Genomic DNA, 25,098 nt, shown 5'->3' on the forward strand with positions numbered 1-25,098 from the left:
TTAATTAGATTTCCAGTAACATTCAGGTTTTGTCTGTATTTTTTTTAAATCACGTAACATTTCCACAAAGTTGCAGAGCAGTCCGATCAAACGTTGCATCGCTATTTCTTTTTCTTTTTCTTTTGTTTGTTTGATTGTTTTGAAGACAGAAAAGCTTTAGAAGTGTTTGTGCTGCATCCTGCAGTCCGATCTGCACAAGCCGGAGCAAAGCGAGAGCGGGGCTGGCAGCTGCTGGTGCGTCCTCTGGGGCTGTGCTGAAGGATGCAGCTGCCTCTGGGAAGCTGGTTAGCAGCATGTGTGAGGTGGTCTGGTGCTCTCTCACTTAACTCTACTCCTGCTGCGTGCACGTGGGGCTGTTTTATTGATTTAATGATACTGTCTTTTGTGAACTCGCCGACCAAAAAGTGCACAACAGTGACAGAAAATTTTAAGAAGTTCTGGTTTGTAAAACAGTGGAAATCAAGGCAGAACCTAGAGCAAACGTATGTAATCATAGTGACCCCCAGAAAACCCTGTTTCCTAAATGTTGAGATCAAATATGTTAATTAGTAGGCTTGGGCCGATATTAGATAATATCGGATATCGAGAAATTTCCCTCCATATGCAAAATTTTTCATAAAACATCTACAACATTTTTTTTTCTGCAGTTTTGCACAGTCCGCTCTCTTGTTTCCCCCCTGTTTCCCCTCTTTGTGCTAAGCTAAGCTAACTAGCTGCTGGTTGTAGCTTCATATATACAGTGCAGATTTAACTCTCGGCAAGAAAAGCGAAAAAGTTTGTTTTCGAAAATGTGGAACTATTCCTCTTATCGTGGGATCGGATCTCTGACAACCATCTCCCTCTTTTATTTTAATCTCTCTGTCTATAAAGTCTCTCTCCTTCCTTTAACCCACTTATAATCTTTCTCTATTTCTTGTCTTCCCTCTCCTTTTCTGTCTTTCTCGTCTTTTTCTCACTGTTTGAACCTATTTCCTCCAAGTTTTCCAGTTGTTTTCTTTATTACACGCTACAATTAATCATTAACAACTTGTTATTTTGCTGCTTTTATGTGAGAATTTTAGTCTCTTCTCACCCTCCTCTCTTTCTCTCACTCCTCCTTTCATCCCTTCTCTCCTCCTTTCCCTCCAAACCATCCTACTCAGGGCTTTATAGGTCTAATGTAAATTACGCCACTCCCACGAGACACTGAATGCATCCCAGCTCTCCTGCATTACAGCTACCCACTCTACGGCGTTACATAAAACCCAAAGTGTGAGATCAGAGTCCTATCTGGTTACTCTTTACTGTATCTGAGTCTCCACAGCCCTCCTCATGTTTCACCTGCTATCAGCTGTCACATTCCTGCAGAGCAGCTCCGTGTTGTCTTCAGCTCTGCAGCCGCCGCTCCAGCCGCATTATCGTTAGAATCCTTTTTAACTTAATTGTTTTTCTTCTCAGGCGCCAAAGCATCTCCAGAGCCGGCCCCCTTTCTCCTATGAAATACACTCGCATGTAACTAATTTGCGATGGCTAATGTTTTGGAGGAGGCTTAATGCAGCCTGGATTATATTATTCACTATTCAGACTTATGTTCACAGGCAAAGGTTTTGTTCCACTGCATTAAATAGGTTTACACTTTTATACCCAAGAAAAGTTGCAGAGAGAGAAGGACGGATCTTAAACCCGCAGTGATCGATATTTCTGCAGCTGTTTAGCCTCTTGAAGCTTATTCGTAAAGCTGCTTTCAACAACAAAGTGATTCAAAGTGATTTACTGTAAGAAAAAAAGACACGATGTGAAAGTAACAGGGTGATATAAAAAAGACACATATAGACATGATGGATTTTAGTTGATTGTTTTGATTTTAAACCTGCGTTTTGACTGTCTGGTCCAGTCTTAGATTTAATAGCTGATTACTCAAGTTGTTGATGAACATAAAATGAATCACCAACAACAATCGATGAATCATCAAACTGAAGGTGTCAGGAATTTGCTTTTAGCTTCTGAAATTTGATGATTTTCTGCTTCAAGCTGTTGTTAGTGGATTGTTAGCTCTTAGCTGGTAAAATCAAGCAATTTAAAGGCATCACTTTTGGGTATTTTTCACAATGTTCTGACACTTTATGGACTAAACAGTTAATCTATTCACTCCCAGTCTACAGACAGAGTCCACGCAGCGACATGGATCATGCTGAGAGAGACGATCTCCCTTAATAAGCAAACATGAGCATTAAATCTTAAATAGTAAATAATAAGTGTCGGATTACAATGTCGATGCTTCACCTGCAGGAATATGATTGGACACACACGCCGTAAATGAGCCAGTGATTGTGAAGCACGTATGAAAGAGTTGATGCCGATCCACCAGTACAGCTGCAGCTTCACTTCTCAGACAGAACTATTCTTAATTAATCAAAGAAAAAAATCAGCAGATTAATCAATAGTTAAGCTCTTTTCGACGGGTCTTAGGCGAAGATTATAGCTCTGATAAACCCGCGATACTCTGCCTGTCCTGCATCCTCTGGGGACCATGAATCTCTGTACGAAATTCAACTGCGATCCCTCGAAATGATATAAATTAAATCAGTGGACAAGTTAGGAGGCTTCATCCTCTGGAGACAATGAATGTCTGAACAGCATTTCACTGCAATCAACAAGCTAGAGGGTGATAGCAACACACCGTAGCGACGTATTTCAAGGTCCCATATAGTGTAAAGGTAGATATCCAAGCCCTGAGCCCCGCCCACCTGGACCCACCATCCAACCTTGCAGGATTTGGTTTCTCCAAGTGTTTTATCTGAAATCTGCTATATTTTTTATTCAACCACCCAGAAAACAGTCAGCCAATCAGAGGAAAGCCTCAGAGCCTCCTCTCTTCTGATTGGCTCACAGACCTGTTGTTACCAGAGCTCCAGAGAGAAGCCTGAGAGAGGAGATGTAAAACTACACTGAGATGGTTTTTGGTTCTTAAAACCACAGATACATCTTTTTACGGATCAACGCTTCAAATAAAACACAGAAGAAGAAGAAAATATGGAACTTTAATCCCAGAAAACTACATAGAAACAATGAGAAATGCAGTAAATTGCTGTTGTTTTTCAGAATGCCCACATCATGCAGATACTGAAGAGGTCTAAGGATATTGATGAGCTAAGTCAGGATGATTTTCCTCTCTGCTCTGTTCAGCTTCTTCGGAGCAGCTGGAGCAAAGCATCGACATGACACCGACGGCAAAGCAAAGAGACACATTTAGAGGAATTTTAGGGCTGCTGGCAAATGGAAATTATCACCCACTGCTCGATGCTGTAGCTGCAAGATTATGCAACCGTGCGTCTCTAAATAAAAAATTTCCATTGATGCCTCAGGACAGGGAGGTGAATTTTAAAGAACAGTTGAGAAAGGAGGAGAGAGAGAGAGGAACATATCAAGTGAAGAATTAGAAAAAGAAGAAGAAAAAGCTGAGACAAGAAAGGTGTTTAACTTTTATGTTGACGCTTCGGCAACATCGCTCTTAACTTTCTTGCCAACAAAGCACCTTTGACTGAAACTGAGCTGAAAGACGATGATAAGCAGAAACAGAGAGAAAACTTTTGCATCTTCAGTTTTGACTGACTGACTGACTGACTGGAGGATCCTCTGAGGATCACGAGTGCATGTGTTGACCAGATGTAAATACGGGAATGTCGAAAGAATAAGAGGTTCATTTAATCTATTTTTAGCCATGCTAGCAGCATCGCAGTGTTGGTCTGTTGGTCTTCCACTTTGGTTCAGACTGGACTGCCAGGAAATTTGGTTCAGACATTCATGTTCCCCTGAGGATGAATTGTTTTCAATGTTTTCATCTAATACCGTCATCAGGTTAAAGTTTCAATATGTCCACTGCTTTGGTTTATAACTCATATTGTGATATGACATTTATGGTCCCCAGAGGATGAATCCTACTGACTTTTCCTGTAGATCCACATTGAGGTTGACATTTTTGCTTTTTAGTGAAATATTTGGACAGCTAATGGATGGACTGCAGTGAAATGTAGCTACATTCATTATTAATCTCCTGAGGATAAAGTGTCATAACTTTGATCCATTAACTTTTTGCCATCATCAGGTCAAAGTTTTAATTTGTCCAGTTTTTTGGTTCATGACCAAATACCTCCAGAACTAATGACATTCCCATCAGCCTCAGCTGTTCTTTGTGTCTAGTGGTCATTAGTAAATGTTAGCATGCTAACACGCTAAACTAACATGGTGACCATGCTGAACATTGCACCTGGTTGACATTAGCATGTTAGCATTGTTATTATTGTGTGGCTAAGTACAGCCTGTACACGTCTTGTTTTCCTACCGTCCGTTTTTCCGGTCTTAGTTCTGAATCTACATTACAAGCCATCCATAGAATCTGAATGTTTTGATAAAGGAAAAAGTTTTAATAAAGTTTAGATTGATCATCTACTTCTGGTCAGACACATTGATTTTCACTCATTCTTGCCCTTTACCTTCGTTTGATGCCTTTTAACTCTCTGCGGAATAATCTGTTATTTAAATATGTCAGGTGTGTGTGTGTCTGCTGATATCCAACTGAAGTGCTAGACAGTGTGTGTGTGTGTGTGTGTGTGTGTGTGTGTGTGTGTGTGTGTGTGTGTGTGTGAGACAGAATACCATCTGTGTGTTTTGGCCACAGGTCATTTGGCCAGCTTCAATGCCATAACGTTCCACGCCATTTACTCAAATCAGACAACTGCTACCTAGCCGTCTGCTTGGCACACACACACACACACACACACACACACACACACACACACACACACACACTCACACACATTAATCGCTGGGCTTTGGGGTTGAAAGTTGGATTTATAAATAAACTTTATGAAGGGATTTGTGTGCAGAGAGTTATGAAGAGCAGCATAAATCTAAACTCTGGGGTTCTCAAACTTACTTGCGTCCACTGTCAGCAAACGGAGATTATATGCTTCGACAGACAGGGTACCTAATCAAATTTGTGATAACACTCCCAAATTCAAATTCAGTCCGTAATATATGATCGATCATCCACCAATTGCTAAAAAAAAAAAAAAGGCACTTTCCTCATTTCCAAATATGGAAAGACAATAAAAATCTGCTGTCAAAACAAACAATCTTTGATTCATTCTTTTATTTTTTATTTATTTATTATTGTGGTTTGTGTCAGTCATTCACTGCACGATGTTGCAGCAAACAACACGTCAGAAAAGTTAAATAAAAAGGCTTAAATGTGCTCAACTTCAAGGGTCAGTGTGGCTCTTCAAGATTAGCTGAGACAGCACAGACTCCGGCCAAACACACTGGCAGTCCTTAAAGTAATTCCCTCTGACTCAACAACAACAACAACCTCTTTAAATTTCAAGTCATGTTTTATATCTGCAATCGCTCTGAATTTCTTCACACAGCCATTCAGAGCAAACATCAAACACAAATCTACACATTAATACAGAGAAGTGAATTGAGTTGTGTTTCTCTTTAATCCTAATGTTGCTGTTACTAGTTCAGAAAAGATGCTTGACATTGTTTGATCAGCTTGATGACCTTTCATAAACGTGTGAGAATTGCTAATAAACGAGCGCACTGCAAAAAAAAAAAAGAAAAAATGGCTCATTACTCCTTTTTTATAGGCTGGAAAATATGGTGAATGCCATGAATCTTCATTTGGTCTGTATCTGTGATCGCTGTTAATTGTACTTTCTATACAGAACTAATGCCCCCAAATCTCAAATAAGTCTTCTTGGAGTTTTAAAGGAGGTTGAACAGGAAGTTGGACCTCTCACTCTGTAGGACACAACAATGTCCCTGTGAGTCACAAACAATGAAGGAATACAGATGTCTTCCTGCATAGCTTATTATTATTTAAACATTAAATATTCCCTTATTTGGTGAAATAGAAATACTTCATTGTTATTTCCATGTTTTGTCACCTTCATCACGTGTGCACGTCCAGCGTGTGTCAAAGTGAAGGCGCTACCACATCAGCACTTTTCTACGAGACTGTCTCGTAAAGAAACGAGACCACAGGCACGTCTGTGCAGCAGCTTATTGTGACCCGTAGTTACGTTTTGTTGCTAGGCGACACCTAGTGGTCGTAGTAATTATGACAAGAGCGAAGGGGAAACGTACGGTGACAAAGTCCACGACAGGAGGAGGTCGTGGTGGATGGATGCGTCAACAAAACACAAGAGACCGGTGTTAACCTTGTTGTTATTATTGTAACCATGACAACAAAGATCGTCTAATCTTAAGGAAGTACTTATTTAAACGCAAACCACGATCTTTTGCTGAACCTAACCAAGCCATGACTGTTTGTTGACGTAACCAAGGCAACGGTGGTCCGGTACACCTGCCGCTATAGGGCCGGCATTTCAGGAGACGCTCGTATTGGGTCGAGTCGGAGGGTTTGATGTGGATGTTCAGGTTGGAGGAGTTGTTGTTTTCTACAAACTGGGTTTTAATAAAGTCAGAAACAAATATTTTAAGAGGAAAAAAAAACAAAAAACAGATTATTATGGCTTTTATAAAGATATCAGAGCCAGTTGGGATCATTGAAGATCGGCTGCTGTGAACACTGAGAGAAGCTACTTTTTCATCTCAGTCGGACTCAATCTGCATCATTCAAATCATGTTGTACATTCACTCCATCATAAACCCCAACAAGTGTATCTCCATTCCCAGCGTGACACGGCGCCCAACAACCCGTCAACTACAGAAAGTGCAGAAAAACATTTCTATTTCTTTGCCAGTTGGATTTATTTATCCGCTGTTGTGCGCTCATGTATCAATGTTGGATTAAGGCAGTTGTGTAATGTGCTGGTATTTATTTCCATAATAGATTTTTCTGGATGGGAAAAAAGTATTTGCCCCCTGTTGAGAGACAGATTGTGTGAAATGAACCCTCGCCACCCGCTTAGCCATCTTGCTCTCTTGTCCTAGCTTCTCTTTTCTACCCCATCACCACCACCACCACCTCTCTGCTCCTGCCAATCACTCCCATCTGTCCTCTAACACTCTAAGACGCTACACGCATGTGTTTCCTCACAGTGAGGCGAGTGAGAGAACATGTAATGATATACCGTCCCCTCTCTCGCAGCAAAATAGATATGGGTGCCGCGTCTCGCCTCCTGCAATTACTCTGTAATGACCTTTCTGCCTCATTCGTCTCTTATAGCTGAAAGCTGCATCACACCCCGCGCAGGGAGGACGGCTTAGCTGTGATGCTGCTGCTACAGTTTCTGAATACCAAACCTAAAGTACCTGCAAATACTCAGTACCCAGCAATACTCCTAAAGAGTACAAGTGTGAGTTAGTAGACTAATTAAAATTCAGTTGAATTGTGTTGCTTTAAAGGAAAAGTACAACATGATTATTCACAAGAAGATGAATAACACACCCATGTCTCAGGGTCAGCAGATGGCTAACTTAGCTTAGCATAAAGACTGGAAACAGGGGGAAACAGCTAGCTTGGCTCTGTCTAAAGGTAGATAAAACCTTCTCACCAGCAACTTTTAAAGCTCCTTAAAATACATTACAACTCCTTTATTTCATCTGTATAAAAACCAAAGTGTAAAAACTATCTATTTTTACCTTCATTTGTTTTTATTATTTGGAAAGTACATTTTCAGTGATTCACAAAATCTCCTTGAAAGGTGGTAAAAGGCGCCACAGCAGGAGGATAATTAAGCTCAGCACTAAAATAACAGGACTATTATTCTGCATTTAAAAAACACGAGGTACCGAGTTGGTGGGGGTGCGTTGTTTAACGTACATGTAATACAATCCACACCTAACCTTTGTTACCTTTACTTGCCAGCCACTGCTAACGTAAACCTCAGCACCATCTGTTTACTGTTTCATGGTCAGTAAATTAACTGTATCCACAGCCGTCAACAAGTAAACACCAATAACTGGCGTTGGCTCACTCTAGTTTTGTTTTTAACATAACTAAATCTTGTTTTTCCTTTTACCTGCAGCATATCTAACTTCACCCCTAAAGTGGGGGAGAAGGACACCCAGAGAGCGATCCGACAAGCCTTCAATGTGTGGCAGACGGTCACTCCGCTCTCCTTCCAGGTCAGAGAAAACATTTGCCTGAGTTGTTGCACCCCAGATAGCAAAATAAGTGCGGCCCATACTTGGCCCACATGCATATTTTTCTTCTTGCCTAGTATATGCCTGGCTCTTTGGACCGAATCCCATATACGGCAGGATTTTCAAATCATAATTCAACATCTGGACCAATTCTGTCACACACACAGAAAATCTTGTGGCTGTCAGCCAATACCAGAGGATAACAGACAGAATCTGCCCAGATGTGGGAGGTTATGGGCCAGACTTGGGCCGAGGACCCGGACAAATGTTGGGCCGAAGTTTCGTTTTGTTATCTGGGACACTAGAGTCACTTCAATTCACTTTTGATAGAGTCCCAACTAAAATATACAATATAATTTACAGTATTTTGTGACTGATTCTGAATTTGTGTCGGTATTTTCTCTCCACTCTCGTGTTCAGGAGGTGCCGTACTCAGAGATCAAGACCGAGCGAAAGGAGGCAGACATCATGATCTTCTTCGCCTCTGGTTTCCATGGTGACAGCTCTCCGTTCGACGGAGAGGGGGGTTTCCTAGCCCACGCCTATTTCCCCGGCGCTGGCATCGGCGGTGACACACACTTTGACTCTGACGAGCCCTGGACGCTGGGCAACGCCAACCATGACGGTAAGACGTCTAAAAAGTTCCTACGTTTTTCTGCGCACTCTAATTTGGATTTGTTTATCTGGGGGGGGGTTTCAATATTACCTGCGTCGGTGACTGATTTAATCCTTCCCCAGGGGCATTTTTAGGATTTTTAAACCCACGTTCCCATAATAATTACACCTGCAATTACCCACTTCAGTGACTGGCTTGTCCGTCGCAGAGAAATATTGCGTTTTAAAAATGTGTTTCTGAGTCTTAATACATAAAACTGCTGTTACTACCTGCGATATATTTCGCTAACTTTAGACATTTCATACAAGAAAATGAAGAAAAAGTAAATCACATGTTTTCCATGTGATTCGAGCGTTCATCATTTTATACAGCCCAACTTATTTTATATGTATTGAGCTTCAGGTATTTGTCACTGTTGCAGATAGCAGTCTAAATGCTAATGTGTTTACCAAACGTCATGGCATTAAGCTGTTGAGATATATATGTGTAGGCTACTTTATGACGGCGGATGGATGGAGGAAAGGTCAGGGGATCACCAGAGTTGGTATGATTCCTCATCTGAGGACCACGAATGTCTGCATTTCATGGCTATCCATCCAGTAGTTGTTGAGATGTATCAGTCTGGAGCAAAGTGGTGCACTGATAATATGGCTAAACACATCAGCTGATCATTCAGAAAGAGACATTTTAAATAATTTGCAACTGTCTTCCTTTTTAACATTATTTCTGAATGGGGCTTTAAAACTGTTTCGTCTACTGAAATTTATGTTTCATCGTTGGTGCTTTCGGGTTAAGTGAAGACTGGTTACAACTAGAGGCACATTTGTTAGATTTGAGGATGCTAATAGGCTTCGCTTATGTACAACAACACATACAGCTGTTCCTGGTCTCTCTCTCTCTTTCTCTCTCTCTCTCTCTCTCTCTCTCCCTCCTCTTTCTGGCATTGTCTCAACCCAATTAGTCGAGTCTGGTTCTGTTGGAGGTTTCTTACTGTTAAAAGGAAGTTTTTCCTCTCCACTGTCACAAAGTAAAATGCCTTTACATAATGCATGTTATGATTCGGTGCTCTCAGGAGTTGTTCATTTGTAAGTTTTGCTAGCACTAGCTAACATCAGCATTAAAAGCTGTTTACCAGTCTTGACAAGAGCTTCAGCCCTTGTTGTGTTTACACTACAAAAGCTTATAATACTTCCTCTGAGCAGCGCTACGTCTTCAGGGACAACTGCGCGCTGCAGTGACTCGGTATCGGAAAGTGAGGAGACAGTTCGACCGGGCTGGGGCTAGCTGGTTAGCATGCTAACTTTAGTAGAAGAAAAGAAGTGATAGAAATAGAAGCAAAACAATATGTTTGATGCTTGATGTTTGATGATGAACTCAGAGTGTTTGTTGGTAAGTAAACAGCTGCTAATGCTAACGTTGGCTATGTAGCAATATCATTATTGCTATTAGCCTATTAGTTATGTTATGATTTTGACTACGACCTTGAGTGAATCTGGTTAATGTAGAAATATTACAGCTGGTGTTAGCATTGCCAATGACAGTTGAATGAAATACCAACTGATTAAATGATTATTTTTTTTTTTTTCAGTTTTAAAACAAAGCATTTGTAAATGAAATGCTTTGTAGGAAAGTGTCCCGAGTCGCCGCTCCTCTATCTTTGAGCACCAGACCGTTTAGACGCTGGATGAAAAACGCTTCACTTTGTAGTTTTTTTCCCCTCCGTCTTCTATCTCAGTTTGACAAATGACTTATGCCAGATTCCCTCTGCTTGAATAACTAACGTGTTGATAGAGAGAGAGAGAGAGAGAGACTCAGAGAGAGGGGGTGATAGAGCGGGAGAGGAATCTGGTTTGAGAGATTAGCAGAAAAGAGAATTAGCTTTGACAGAGAAGCTCTAAATTTGCCGAACCACATTATAGCAAGCATGTGAGTCTTCTTCCAGTGTGAACTGTCCCAGGAAATATGTCGAGTTTCTTGGGATGTAATACGGCAGTTTTAGTTTAATGTAGTGTAAAGTTTTCTGCACACATACATAATTTTTTCTTGACGTTTCTTCGTTGCTAAACTGCTGATTTGTCAATATATACATATACTCATGAACTGAGGAGTAAGTCATCTATCAGTACCGTCAGTGTGTGTGTGTGTGTGTGTGTGTGTGTGTGTGTGTGTGTGTGTGTGTGTGTGTGTGTGCGCGGTCACCCAGGTTCTTTTTATCTCTAAAATCCCTTCAAACACAGACACACACACACACACACACACACACACACACACACACACGGAGTAATTGAAAGATTAGAGACAAGATAGTGAGACGGCAAAGTTCTCAGACGCTTCGGAAACTAATTCATGGTATCAGCTTCAGAAGGACGTCGCTAGGACAAACAGGCCTCATTTTCACCTTGGTTTAAAACCTGTTTTTTTTCTGTCTGCCGCTGGTGAGAGACAGTTTCTGTTATTAACCTCCGAACACCTGGAGGAGGGAACTGAAAGGCACAAGTGTCCACGTCAAAGATGCGAGACACTCAAACTCCTGAATGAAAACAATCTGTCCTCTGTTCTGGACAACGTGAAAAGCTCAATAAATGTCCACAAAAAACTTCACACTCATTAGTGTGGAAATATTTGAGTCTGAACCAAAGCACAGGACTGAACATCCAAAGAGCCGTCGTACCAGTAATCTTTTTAAAAATGTATTTATACTTTATTTAATCAGGAAGTCACATTGAGATCAAGATCTCATTTACAAGTGAGACCTGAGTACAGAAAAAGAATTCAATTAGATTAAATTACAGAGACAAATATCAATGGCAGAGATATTAAATTTCATTGATTTAAATGATCTCTCTTCATATAAAAAAGCAGGATTGATCGCCTCCTTATGGTATTGATGACGGAGAAGAATCTAGACATATAAACCTGCACATTACTGTAGCATCAGTATTCTTTCATACAGTATACAATATAAAATTATGCACTTTCCTCTATAAACTTTACTTAAGAGTGGTGTTATGTGTGATAATAGGAATGCAATAATAACTGTAGGATAATAGATAATGTACAGAAAATAAATATTATATTTGTAAAAAGCAACATTATAATTAAATAAATCCAAGTCTTGATTGTGAGACTTTAAAGTTTTATCCTTAAAGTCTGAGTTAAGGTTTCCTTAAAATTAAAACAGTTGCACAAAACACCCGTAAATCTTCTCCTTAAGATTTCCTGAAAATGTTCACTTAAGTATTTAAGGTTTTCTCCTTATCTTAGTTTTATAATTAAGGACACAAAAGACCTTAGCAACCAAAGTAAGGTAAAAAAGTAAAGGTTCCCCCTGACTCTGAAAATGAAGATTTTCTGCACAGCAACCTTAAGTAACTCTAAGATTAAACCTTAAGTGTCTTACTTAAGAAGAAAACTCATGATCTTCCGGAGGGACAGCGACAGACACACAGAGAGTGTGAAGAATGAAATATCACCCGTCTGAAACAGTCACAAAACACAAAATGCCAGAAGAATTAGTCCTCAGTGGATAAATTGGTACAGATTTCCCCTCCACACTGCCTGGTAACATTTTAAGCAACTGACATTTCAGTTCCTCACTTTGACACGAGCACGAGTCAGACTTTGTCCCTGTACACAATGCAAACATTCCTCCTTTCATTTTCATGATTTACAGGCGTGTTCTCCTGCATAAGTGATGAAGCAAGTGTTAAATAAATCTGCTCTCATCTTCTAATTGAACGAATATTTCACACAGGACGTGTTTCTGGACAGGAATAGGTTTGAAAAGTCGGGTATGTCGAATGTAATTCTTTATTAATGGTTATCGCGGGACAGAGAGAGAGAGAGAGAAAGAAAATATTCTTGGCAGGTAATTTGTTGTGCGTTACTTGGCAGGTGATCCAAAAAGTTAATTTCAGATGCTGCTTGTACAAAATGATCCCTGGCACGCAAACTCATCTCTGCCAGAAATGTACATTTTGCAGCGGGAGAGAAGCCCGAGCCGAACAAAGCGGACTCTGTGCACACGTCGGACTGGGATTACTTGAGAGACAGGTTTCATCGCCGCATATATCAAACATCAGCTTTTATCACAGGCGGGGAGACGTCTGCAGGGGGCAAACATGACAGGCGAAGCCGTTATCGGCGCTGCGGGGCGTCGCAGCAAACTACAGACCGACCACAAGGGGAGAGGCAGATGCATAGAGAGAGCCCACTGGGAATTCCCTCAAACCATCGCACATGAAGTGTACGTCTTGTGCTGTAAAATCATCTTTATCTTTCCCTGCGACTCTGAAGAAAGAGATAGAGGCTGGTGGAGGGGATGGAGGAGGAGGTGGAGGGCTGTGGTGAGAGGAGGAGAGATAAAGAAGGAGGCAGAGGAGGATGAAACACAGCAGAGTGTGAGTCTGAGTGTGTTTTTGACGTAAATTAGGAGAAAAAGCAGGAAAGTTAAAGAGTAAAAGAAACAGACGGATGAATAAATCAATATTAAACCAAAATCGATTTTTGCACACAAGTAGCATAACCCTGCTTTTATCCAGGCGTGGGCCGTGGTCGGTCCACGCCACTTTGGTCTCTATCTCAACGACTACTGGGTGCAGTCACAGCCCCGAGAGGACGGACGCTACCGACTTTTCCTCCAGTGCAAAACATAACAACATCCCCATCGGCCTCTGCTGTACTTTGTCTTCAGTGCTAATTATCAAATGTTGACACATCACCTGCTAAACATCAATACGTTAATGCAGTTATCATGTCGGACTGTAAGTGTAAACATCTGTAAACATCAATCCTCTTGGTTTAAAAGATACTGAGGTTTGAAAACCTTCATCTTTGGCGTTTGAATCTAAATCAGTTCTGATATCAACACTGATACGATCGATTCAGCTCATTTATAAGGAGCAATACACAGTTTGTTTGTGTCTGTTTTCATCTGTTAACAAACTGCTCCAAGTAAATAACACAACTAAAGTAGGGAATAAAGTAGGTTTGGGGCTGATATTCCATAATATTGAATATGGCAGTATTTCCTGCCATATGCAAAATGTTTCACGTATTGAAAAATATCGGGGAAAAAAACTGAATGTGGGGGGGTAGCCATCTTGGAATAATAAGCCTCCAAATCATCATTAGCTCTTCATTCAAGCTTCTTCTTATGGCAGCGTAATCCACCACACCTCATTTTAAGGGAAAGCCTCTTTTTGCTTTTGAAGAATCGCAGTGATTTCACTTATTTGGGTCGGAAACATGAAAGATTTCTGCCCATTTTACTTCCTTTCACTTCAGAAATGTTTCTGTTACAGCATTGTCAGTGTTTGGTAGGAAAATAAAGTTGATCGTGTATTGATATTATTCTACTATTCAACAGAGAGAAAGAGCAGAAACAATACAGGAAAAGAAATATGTAAGTTTAGAAAGAGGAAAGGAAGAAGAAAATGAATGAAAGAAACTTCAGCTTCTGCTCTTTGGCTCTGACCATCTTCACAGTTGCATTAGTCTATAAGTCAGCTGCCGGCCACCGAGGCAATAATCTTCAAACAGACCAGCCTGAGTAAAGAAAGAAAGATAATTATGTTCTGTAATTAGGTTCAAACAGAGTCAAACCCAATTACTGAGGCGATGAAATGTATTAATTTGAGCTGTGTTCAGGCCGTAAGAAGTCATTAAGCATCTGACAGCAACTCAAAATCTCAGCTCTTCAGATTATGACAGAGAGCCTGGTTTTTAACAAAGCACAAAGGAATACACGGCGTCCGGGAAAACACGGCCCTCTGTTCTCTTTCTTGCTATTATTTTGATTGGTTGAAAGAGGAGTGCGAGTGGCGAGGCGAATAGTAGTGAGAAGTAGTGTTGTTTTTGTCGCTGCAGTGGGACGCTCCAGCAGGAAAATCATCCCTTTAAGAGATTATCCACATCCTCCCCTTCTGCCTGAATCACACCCTCCTCTCTGCGACTTTCTCCTCCGTCGGATCCAAATTCTTTCATCATCTCATTTCCTTTCCACGAACGTCCTATATTTATGCATTTAGACCCAATTTACACTTGTCATTTCATTAATTTTTATGAGCGTTTAGAGATTTTAAGGTCTCCAGCACAGCGTGAGTCTCATATCCAAATTAAAAGAAGAAAGAAAAAGAAGAAGAAGGAACTTTTCATTTACATTTAGCTACATATCCGTGTTAGCCAGATCATGAATCTGATTGCACTCCTTCCTGGTTTTACACACAGCTACATCAGGGTTGGCTGGACTTCAGTCAAGAGGGTCGAGGCCAGAAGAAGAATAAGGGTTGGTTTACGCTCAATCAGAACTAGTTCATAAAGATCCCATATAGTCCAAAGGTCTGTGTCCATATGTAGTGTGATTATAGATCAGGTCTAGCTTCTATATCAATACTGTGAAAGTATCAAAGCCTCAGTCCAAAGAGAAATGCTCACAGCCTGTATTCAGAAACTGAGCCTTAAAACCAGCCGTCAGGACTTCTGGAACTTTGTGATGTCACAACAAAGCAGTCACCACCGTTTCAGATTGTCTGTTTTGAATGGTTAAGACGCAGATCCCTCAGCCCGGCATCAGGAGGGTGCGTGGGGAGGTGATTTCTGAAACTTTCTGACCCTCAGACAAGCAGGTTCTGATGGAGTTTACTGGCTCCTTAACTTTTAGTAGTTTATTTATAACAATAATCAATTAGTCCATCGACTGAAAATTATTCTGCAGAACTTTTACTGCAGGAAAATGGTAAAAATTCAGGTTTTAAAATGTTGTAAATTGTTAGTTTTCTGTGGCAGTAAACTGAAGATCTTTGGACTGTCGGCCTGACAACACAAGACATTTGAAGACACCCCATTGGATTCTGGGAAGTTGTGATGAGAGAAAAAAACTACAGATTAAGCAATAATAAAAAATATGTTTATTAATCTATATAACAACTATCTATACACTCACACAAACTCATGGATGAATCGTATTTATGAGCCATGAATGATAAAGATTTACCTCTCATTCACGCCGCTCCCTCGCCCATACGGATCAATCAAAGGTCAAATTGATCAGAGATCAGATAAACACGACGGCAGCTTGGGGGTGGAGCCTGTTTTGATTGCACGAAGCAAAATGTAAACGGGGTCTGAGCTTCGTTTCAACACATCTGTTGCAACAAACTAATATTCATGACATTTCCAAAGCTCGCACACACAGCACGGCACATTTAATTTGAAAGTCTCTGCAGCTTCCTGTGCATGTGAAACGCTGTCAGTTGTATTTATGAGCCGAAACATCCAAACAATGACACATCAGACTGCGGAGTGCATCCGGTGGGATGTTTTCAGAGTCCAAATTCAACATATTTTCCTGTTCACAGGCATATTTCAAACTCCTGAAGCAGCAGCACATTATTTATACATTCACAGATTATAAATTTAAAATGTGTGGGAGTATGAACTCGTGAATTTTACTGGATGTGGCACTAAACAGTTTGCCGTAGTCTTAAGTAATCCCCATCAAACAGCGTCGTTTGAAGAACTGGTTCATGCTGGACTTTATAAAAAACCGGGAGCTTCGGATTCACAAGCCGACAGTCGCTTCATTTTACCACGAATTCTGCTTTGATGTATGTGAGATTCACTTTACACTGCTGATGAGTCAACAGCATCACACACTGACTTTAGCTCACTTCTCCAGTGTGTGTGACGCTGCTGTGTTTACACCGGGGAGCCTTTGTTCCGTTTCAGACAAGAGGGAGATGTTGAGGTTTTTTTTTCTTCTTATTTATTTATTTATTTATTTTTTATTTTTTTGGGTAAACTGTTGTTTTTCTTCAGAAAGGCACAAAGTACTTCTTGTTTTTGTTTTATCGCCTGATTTCTGCTGTGAAATTACCTTTTTAAAAAGCTTTTTAAAGTCTGTCAGTGATGTTGAAACACACCTCTCCACACCTCCACCTTCCTTTTCCTGTCCTCCATCATCTCTTTCTCTCGCTTGACTTCTTTTATTTTCCTCCTCTCCGTCGTTTACTGTTGTTTCTCGTCTTCTTTCCCCCTCTCCATCCTCTTCTCTTCTCCTCTGATCTGATCTTTTTTTTTCTCCCTCCCTCCCTCTCTCCTTCAGGAAACGATCTGTTCCTGGTGGCGGTTCACGAGTTGGGTCATGCGTTGGGTTTGGAGCACTCCAACGATCCCAGCGCCATCATGGCTCCTTTCTACCAGTACATGGACACGCACAACTTCAAACTGCCTCTGGACGACCTGCAGGGCATTCAGAAGATCTACGGTGAGGAGCCGGTTTACCTGTCTGTCGGGCCGGAGGAGTGTGGGTGAAACCAAAAGTAATGACGCTGTGTTCCAGCATTTTGAAGATAATTGTTTAACAGGGCGACGACTCGTTCTTTTTGTTAGTCTGCGGCGATCAACCCCCCCACCACCACCACCACCCCACCCACAGTTCAGAGCGCATGTGAACAGCGGATTAATTGCACCGTTTAACTTTAATAGCGTAAAAAGCAGTTTTAATGCCGCTGTTACATTTTAAACTGATAATTCCCCAAATCTCGAAGCAGAGTGAAATGAAAAGATACAGAGGAAGCAGCACGAGTCAGGAGACGAGGAACCGCATTATTTAAGTCACATTTATGGGAGAGAAATCAGTGTTTTGTCGGAGTCTTTGGGACGCATGATGCTGCAGAGGTGCTTTTCATAAAACTAAATTTGTAAGAGTTGGGCAGAGGTGCACGTTTGAGACTTCAGAGCTACATCTTGTAATTGTTCATATTTCAGTCCTGGTGGATTTTGGCAACAGCAAAATCCAACAAGAGCAGCTGGTGTATCTGTTTACAGTGCAGCCAAACAAACTGTTTTAATACAGAAGTCGGTCGATGATAATTACAACCTGCATTTGATTTCACGCTGCACACAACAGCAGGACAACAGCGAGAGGAGTCGGTCGGTTCTGTTACTGAAGCTGCTCCTCGCTCTGACTTTAGTGACAAATTCTTTCAGTTTTGCCTCTTTTTAATTAACACCTCTGATGTGAAACAGGAGCAGTAGAAAGTACATGTGACTTACTACAGAAACAGTGAGGATGATATCAATTAGATTAAATTACAAACAGGAATTACATGCTGCAGTTTGTTCCTGTGCATTTGAATCCTGTGCAGAAATGGCATTGTCCTCCCGCTGCTGTACAGAGAGGTCACAGCATAATTGAATTGGTATTGGTGATAAAATAACGACCGCAGATAGAATCAGAAACTTCAGGATTTTTACATTTATGTAAAAAGCGAGACTTCATTTGGACTCCTCTGCCTGAGCGCTTGAATTCACTTGAGACCTGAAAGCAAAAACTTGCAAAAGCAAAAACAACACACCTTGGATATTAATAATTAATCCTGCAGCCCAGAGTGCAGCTGAATTATGGAGAAATGAATCACGGAGCCCCGTAGTGGGTGAATGTATATGAATGTGAAGCGGGATCATGCTGATAAACAATATGCAGTGCTGACTGAGCAAGGCTTGCCTGGAAAGAAAAACTAAATGTGTGACTTTGGGTCTTTTTTCTTTTGTGTTCACACCGGGGACTTTGTTCTGTTTCAGAGGAGGAAGATGCTTCTCATCCCAGTAAACTCCTTCAGCTTTAGTTTTTCTTTTTCGGTTTTTAGTTTTTTTTTTTAATGAACATAAAACAGCGACGGCCTGTCAGCAGCACACACATTTCCTGACACACTTTCTATTCTGCCCTGAAATAATCATCACAGCGTCTGTTGTAGTGTAGCGTAACATTTATTTGTGATGCAAAGACAAAAAAGAAGCAGGAAAAAGAAACATTTTTAAAACTGCTTCACAAATATCCAAATAGCCCCATATGTACAACGTTCATCGGACCGGTTTTGTTCCTCCTCTAATCTTCACAGCGGGGAAAGTTATCTCCTCAAAAAACAATCTTAAACATTAAAGGTCATGATAGACTTGTGACATTTGGAGTCAGTGTTGAAGGGAAACACTGGTCGAAACAGTGCAGTCAACAGTGTTTTTCCACTGCACTTGTTCTCAGTGTGGATAACAAAGCCTGTTTTTTTTTTTATCTGCTGAGAGTTCATCCTATTTGCCTCGCCGCTCTGTCTCTCCACCACCTGAAAATACCAACCATCCACTCAGTGAAGGGCTTTATTTCACAATGAGACTGACTGCTGGTGTGAAAGTGCAGTTTATTTTGGAATATGGATCTTATTCAACCTATAAGAAATAGATATTTTTGAGGATGGATTAAATGTTTTTCTTGAAACGTTAAATTGTAAGTATGAGGTAGCAATTTTTTCTATGTAATTTTTCCAGTGTAAATCTGAAACGCTGAAGTGAGGCTTTGATGCTGCTTTTATACTTGAAACATCACCACACTGCTCTGGACCAGCGGTTTTCAAAATGCAAAGCGTAGGGGAGCTGAGGGGGAGAGTGCAAATGGAAAGACGTGAGGCGTGAGCTACAATTTGCATCAAAATTTGTCCTGCATAATCTAAACTCCCAGACATGATACATATATTTTCAAATTCAGTGTGACTTACAGTTCCCGTGGTTATCATTGCCTCCGATGTCCGTGTGAATAATTGATCATAAATCTGATTAGAAACCATAGAGAAAAAGATGCTCCTTGTGACTGTAGAACCTGCCTGAGAATCATCAGGTTTCTCTTCAGCATCATAGTAAAGCGGGTTCACTGCAAACAGGAAGTGCTAATAGCTAATTCGGCAACTTTTAATGGGGACAATTAGACAAATGTAAACAATTATATGCTAAAAAACAAAAAGGACTAAAAGTTGTAGTCTAACTAACTGACAGGGTGGAGATGGGAGATGTGGGTGGTGGGGCTGTAGTTGTCTCAGTTTTGCCTGAGGGGCCCCACACTGCTTCATTAAATTATATCACAGATAAAATGTTCTTTTGTAATCTGCATGAAAATGGTTTCCAGAAATCACCACACTGGAATAATTCATGTTATTATCTGTGTTATTTTTTCCCACAGGTATCCCCACAGCCATGCTGGAACCCACCAGGCCGTTGCCCACCTTACCTTCTCGACGGACACACTCCACCTCCGAGCGCAAGCACGACCGCCACTCCCGTCCGGCACGTCCGCCCGGTGACCGGCCCGCGCTGCCCGGGAACGGCAAACCAAACATTTGTGACGGCAACTTCAACACTGTGGCCTTCTTCAGACGGGAGATGTTTGTCTTCAAGGTGAGCAGAGACGGACAAAACACAACTGTCTCAAGAGTCCTTAAGAGGTGTTTGGTTGGCTGCTGCTGCTGCACGGTGGCATCACCTCCACAGGGGGATATTTCAGGGGGGATAAAAATGTCCAGTGTGGTTTTTTAGGAAATAACTCTCCAAGAATTTACTGCAACTATTTCACAACACGCAAGAGTTGTCAATGATATCTCCAGTGGTCCTCTTCATACTTTTCAAAACAGAAAATTTGATGTATCTGTTAATGGCTTTACTTCCTCTCAAGCATTGTCTAGATTTGGGGTACCACAGGGCTCCTCTCTAGGACCTATGTTATTTTCTCTCTATTTGCTCCCTTTGAGCCAAATAATTAAGCAGCACAATATTTAATTAAATTTTCTAAGCAGATGATACTCAGCTGTATTTTTCCTGCAAACCATCTGAGTCAGATAAGTTATCATGGCAGTAAATTTCCATCATCTAAACTCTTCCAAAATGCAAATCCTTAATATAAAATCCAAGCTCACTCATGTCCAGGTTCTGGCTGCTCTTGGGTCTCTAGCTCAACATGTGAAACCCACAGAGGTATTTTAGATCACTTGAGAAATATCTCTAGAATTAGATCATGCATTTCTTTTAATGATCTATAAACAGTGATTCATGCTTTTATCACTTCTAGTCTCGTCAGTGTGATGCAGTGTTGACATGCCTTTGCCAAAACATGATTGGCACAGCTTCAGGGTGTAGAAAAAGACTTTTAAGCAAATCATGAAAGAACGATCATATCAGCCATATTTTAACTTCACCCTTCACTGGCTGCCTGTCCGTTTTAGAATTGATTTATGGTATCAATTCTAATATGGTATGGCACTGAGCTACCTGACTGAGCCTCTAAATCATTACTCACCAGCCCGTAGCTCGAGATCTTCGGATAAGACCCTGTTAGTTATCCCCCTGTCAAGGCTGAAGACCAAGGGTGACAGGGCTTTTACTGTTAGGGCTCTGACACTCTCTAACTTCACCATCTGTTTAAAAAACTTTCTTTTACCACATTACTTTATCTACAACTTATTTCATATCTATTGTTTTTACTTTAAAACTGTTTTATATGTTATTTTATTTAGTTTTTGATTGTTTTCCTTCTTTGTGAAGCCTTGTGTGGCACTTATATCAGACAGGAAAAATTAGAGATGAGTGTGAAAAAATTTTTTTTTGCAATGAAAGTAAGTGCTGGCTTGCAGTGCTGAAATACTGAATATATATTTTTGATGAGTTGCAATCTGTAGACCCAAGAGAACTTATGGGCACTTATAGTAACATATGGGCAAAGATGACATAATCTACAACGTTAACAGTAAACCTCAGATTGTGGCATCAGGTATGTGAAGGCTCCCTGTGGAGTGTTTGACCTGTAGGAGAGCTAGTCTCTCTGCTTACTCAGGTGTCAGTCCCATCGTCGTAACAGTTTATTGATTGATTGATTGATTGCTTGATTGATTGACTTTGTTGTCCACCTCGGTAGAATTTTGTCTTTAGCTTCTCCCAAAGAAAGTACAAATATATACAATAACATAACAAAATGACACATAACAAAACATACCATTAAAAACATACAACATGTACAACATACAGTAATGCAAATGAGCAGGTAGCAGACAGGTTAGATAAATACCAGAGAGAAAATCTTATGAGATAACAAATCAAGTAACAAATGTTTCCCGGTGCAGTCGTTTTGTGTTCAGTGTCTGTATGGCATAAGGAATAAAAGACTGCCCTGAATCGACGGCCAGACAGAAACAGTTCAAACTCTTGAGTGTTGTGGATGTGAGGTATCAGCAACTATGTGTTTAGCCTTCCTTTGTGCAGCACTGTCAAATATATTTAATGTTCTTATGCTAAATGCAGAAAGCAGGCATAAAACTGAAGTAGAAGCAGATGCAGCAGGTTCAAGGACGGTATATCCAGCAGGAAAATCACAGATATTGAACTTGGTAAAAACTCTCTGATGTGTTTCGCTGTGAAAGAATCCAGGCTGCATGTCTCTGCTTAAGGTGAACAACTCCTTTGGAGAACAGGAAACTGTTCTGTATGTAATTAACGGGTGTTAGCTCCCGCAGCGGGTGAGTCATACAGCCGCAGGTTGCTGTATAGAACAGGGCGACTCTGGGGAAAAAGCTTAATTGCACATAAAGCGGGGAGGATGCAGGACCCCGGCAGCTGTGAGTGAGGCACGGTCGCTTTGTAGCTCAGAAGGTAACGATCGCTCCGACACTGCCAACGCGACGGGTTCGATTCCCACCGGGGGAAGCCTGTGCTAAAAATGTGCGCTCTCATAGTATCATAAGGCTCCTCAGGAGAAGAATGAGCCCAGTGGCATATGGTGCTATCTAGCTCTATGATCATTAGCACCAGGCATATGCTTCCAGCTTAGTTAGTAGCAGACTAATGCAGCTCTATTAGTGCCACCATACCAACACACACACACACACACACACACACACACACACACACACACACACACACACACACAGCAGTTTACATGATGCGGTGTCCATAAAAGTTCACATAAATCTGCACATTCGACAAATCGACAATATCATGACAATGTATGCGTATGCATGTGTGTGTGTGTGTGTGTGTGTGCGTGTGTGTGTGTGTGTGTGTGTGTGTGTGAGACAGTTACACAGTGAGGAGCAGTGTAGAAGAGGAGGAAAAATCCATTCTGATGTCTGTGATCTTTAAACTGAATGTTAGAAAAGGTCACAAACCCGTCTCGCTCTCCGTCCGTCTGTCTGTCCGTCTCTTTTCTCAGCTCACCTGTCCATACTGGTCTGTCTCCTCTCTGGTCTGTCCCCCCACCACCACCACCACCACCACCTGTCTGTCTGTCAACCTCCCTTCTTACTCGTCTGTCTCACTCTGCGTCCCTCTACGACAGTCTGACTGACAGCCAACATGACGTGAGGATTTTGCTGTTGCCTCAAAAGTCTCCATCCGTCTAAATAATTAACAGCTGGATGAGAAAAAGAAAAACACTGCACTAACTTTGTTAAAATTAAAGGTCTGATAAGAAGATGTGTCAGCTAAGATTAAGGGAGCTGGCACACAGAAAAGGGCCTTTAGCCATAATCAGTTTGGTCTTCACGTTCTGCTCCACTGCACAACAAGTTTGGGGAAAAGAAATGTTGGAGTTACTTCTCCACATGACCTAGAAGTTGTTGCACGTGTCACAACAATATGTGTTGACGTTTGCAACAAATTCTCATTTCTAAACGTGTCAGTGCATTTTAAAATGAGGCACGTAGCAGTCCATCATTTTCTGATTTTGCCACCTCTGTGGTTGAGGTGTAGTTAAAGATCTCATATAGTCTAAAGGTCTGTGTCCATGTGTAGTGTGATTATAGATCAGCTCTAGCTTCTATATTAATACTGTGAAAGTATCAAAGCCTCAGTCCACAGAGAAATGCACACAGCCTGTATTCAGAAACTGAGCCTTAAAACCAGTCGTCAGGACTTCTGGCACTTTGTGATGTCACAACAAAGCGGCCACCAAGCTCCGCCCACCTTCATACAAAATATATTATAAGGATGTAAATACTAAGTCAGTGTGTAGAGCTAGTTCAAACTACTTTATGTAAAGTTACCTTAGTCCAATGGGTCTCAGTGAAGGGCTTGTTTGACCTTGTAATGATATTTTGTCCTTTTACAAAACTTGATTCTGTGAAACACACACTGAATAAAACAAAATAAGATTACACAACAGAAGCAGAATATTATTATAACTCAGGTCACCTCCAGTGTCAACATTTAGTGATGGCAGCTGTAAGAACATTAACTAAGTGGATCATTATAAGAGACAGGGAGGAACGAGCGGCTGCTACAGCTGCAGCCTGAATGAGATATGAGTAGAGGTATTTTAAGCTCAGGTGTGTGTATATATATATACTGTATATATATTTTGTGTATCAGCTTTTTCAAACTGGGTCATTATCTGCTTCCACCGGTGTGTATTTTGGAGGACGTTGTGACAGTATATTTCAGTGGCTTAAACTGAAACTGTATAAACATGACGTTGTGGGTTTGAACAGGTCTGACATCATCATTCTCGTCTTAAAAACTTACTTCTCTTGAGTCCTGTGCCAGGTGGGATGTTTTAATTTAGGCGCCCACATCAATGACTACAAGCATTTAATTTAATCTAATGAAAAGGAAAGATCTCAAACACTCCACCAGCAGTTGTGGCTGACGTTATTAATAACTATCTCCCATTAATTTATCGTCCCATTTCTGCTTTAATCACATTTTTTTTTTAAAAACTGAATTTCGAAGCAAGATTTAATGTGTTTTAAGTGAAAAAGAGGCAAAAACTCAACAGACATCAAAGGGAGTCTGTAATATATTTGACATTATATAAATTAATTTGGAATTAAAGCTGTGAAAGCTGTTATGTTCACTTAGGAGCGATCTGATGCAGACGCCGTTTCATGTTGGACTGTTTGGCTAAACTTAAGAAGAATTTTAAATCAGCAGTCTGTCGCTCACTTTTTATTGCTTTGACACTGAATTGAATTCATCTGTGGTCGAAATTCATGATCAAAACCATAAAGAACAACAAAATTATTGTAAATTGGACCACAATTTGCTGCATTCTGCTACATTTCCATATAAAAAAAGAAAATGGATTCAGGTGAGGTGCCAGGTGAAGAAATGAGGTGTGATGATGCGGATGAGAACTGTACAGTGATTTGCAATCCAGGAATTACTTTAGGAAAATAAACAGAATTTCTGAATCATTTCTGTAACACAATCAGCACAATCCATGCAGAGCTGCTCTTCAACATATTGTAATCTTATTTTATTCCATTATTATTGTTGCTAGGCGACATCTAGTGGTCGTAGTAATTATGACAGGAGCAGAGGGGAAAAGTGCGGCGATGAGCCACAAAGTCTGCGTCGTTTCCCACGTAAAAGTAGCAGTTTATGTTGTTTCTATTATCTACGACTGTTCGACAAAGTTAACCATGTTGTTGTTATTGTAACCATGACAACAAAGATCGTCTAATGTTGAGGAAGTACTTACTTTAACCCCAAATCACCATCTTTTCCTAAACCTAACCAAGCCATGATTAAGCCGTTATTATGTTAACCGTAACGATAAAGGTAGGTAAGCCGCTCTTGAT

The 25,098-nt window shown here is 40.8% G+C and overlaps 1 protein-coding gene across 1 annotated transcript in view; it reads left to right on the forward strand.

Annotated features, from left to right (window-relative positions):
- mmp24 (matrix metallopeptidase 24) overlaps positions 1-25,098 on the forward strand; it is a 74,676-nt gene that overhangs the window by 31,263 nt on the left and 18,315 nt on the right. Inside the window, exons 4-7 of the mRNA XM_056400647.1 lie at positions 7,974-8,073; positions 8,512-8,716; positions 16,812-16,973; positions 19,716-19,930. Of these exons, the coding sequence (XP_056256622.1) occupies positions 7,974-8,073; positions 8,512-8,716; positions 16,812-16,973; positions 19,716-19,930 (682 nt within the window). The remainder of the gene's footprint in view (positions 1-7,973; positions 8,074-8,511; positions 8,717-16,811; positions 16,974-19,715; positions 19,931-25,098) is intronic.

Source organism: Seriola aureovittata, chromosome 2, assembly GCF_021018895.1.
Source record: "Seriola aureovittata isolate HTS-2021-v1 ecotype China chromosome 2, ASM2101889v1, whole genome shotgun sequence".
In the NCBI taxonomy this organism is placed as follows: domain Eukaryota; kingdom Metazoa; phylum Chordata; class Actinopteri; order Carangiformes; family Carangidae; genus Seriola; species Seriola aureovittata.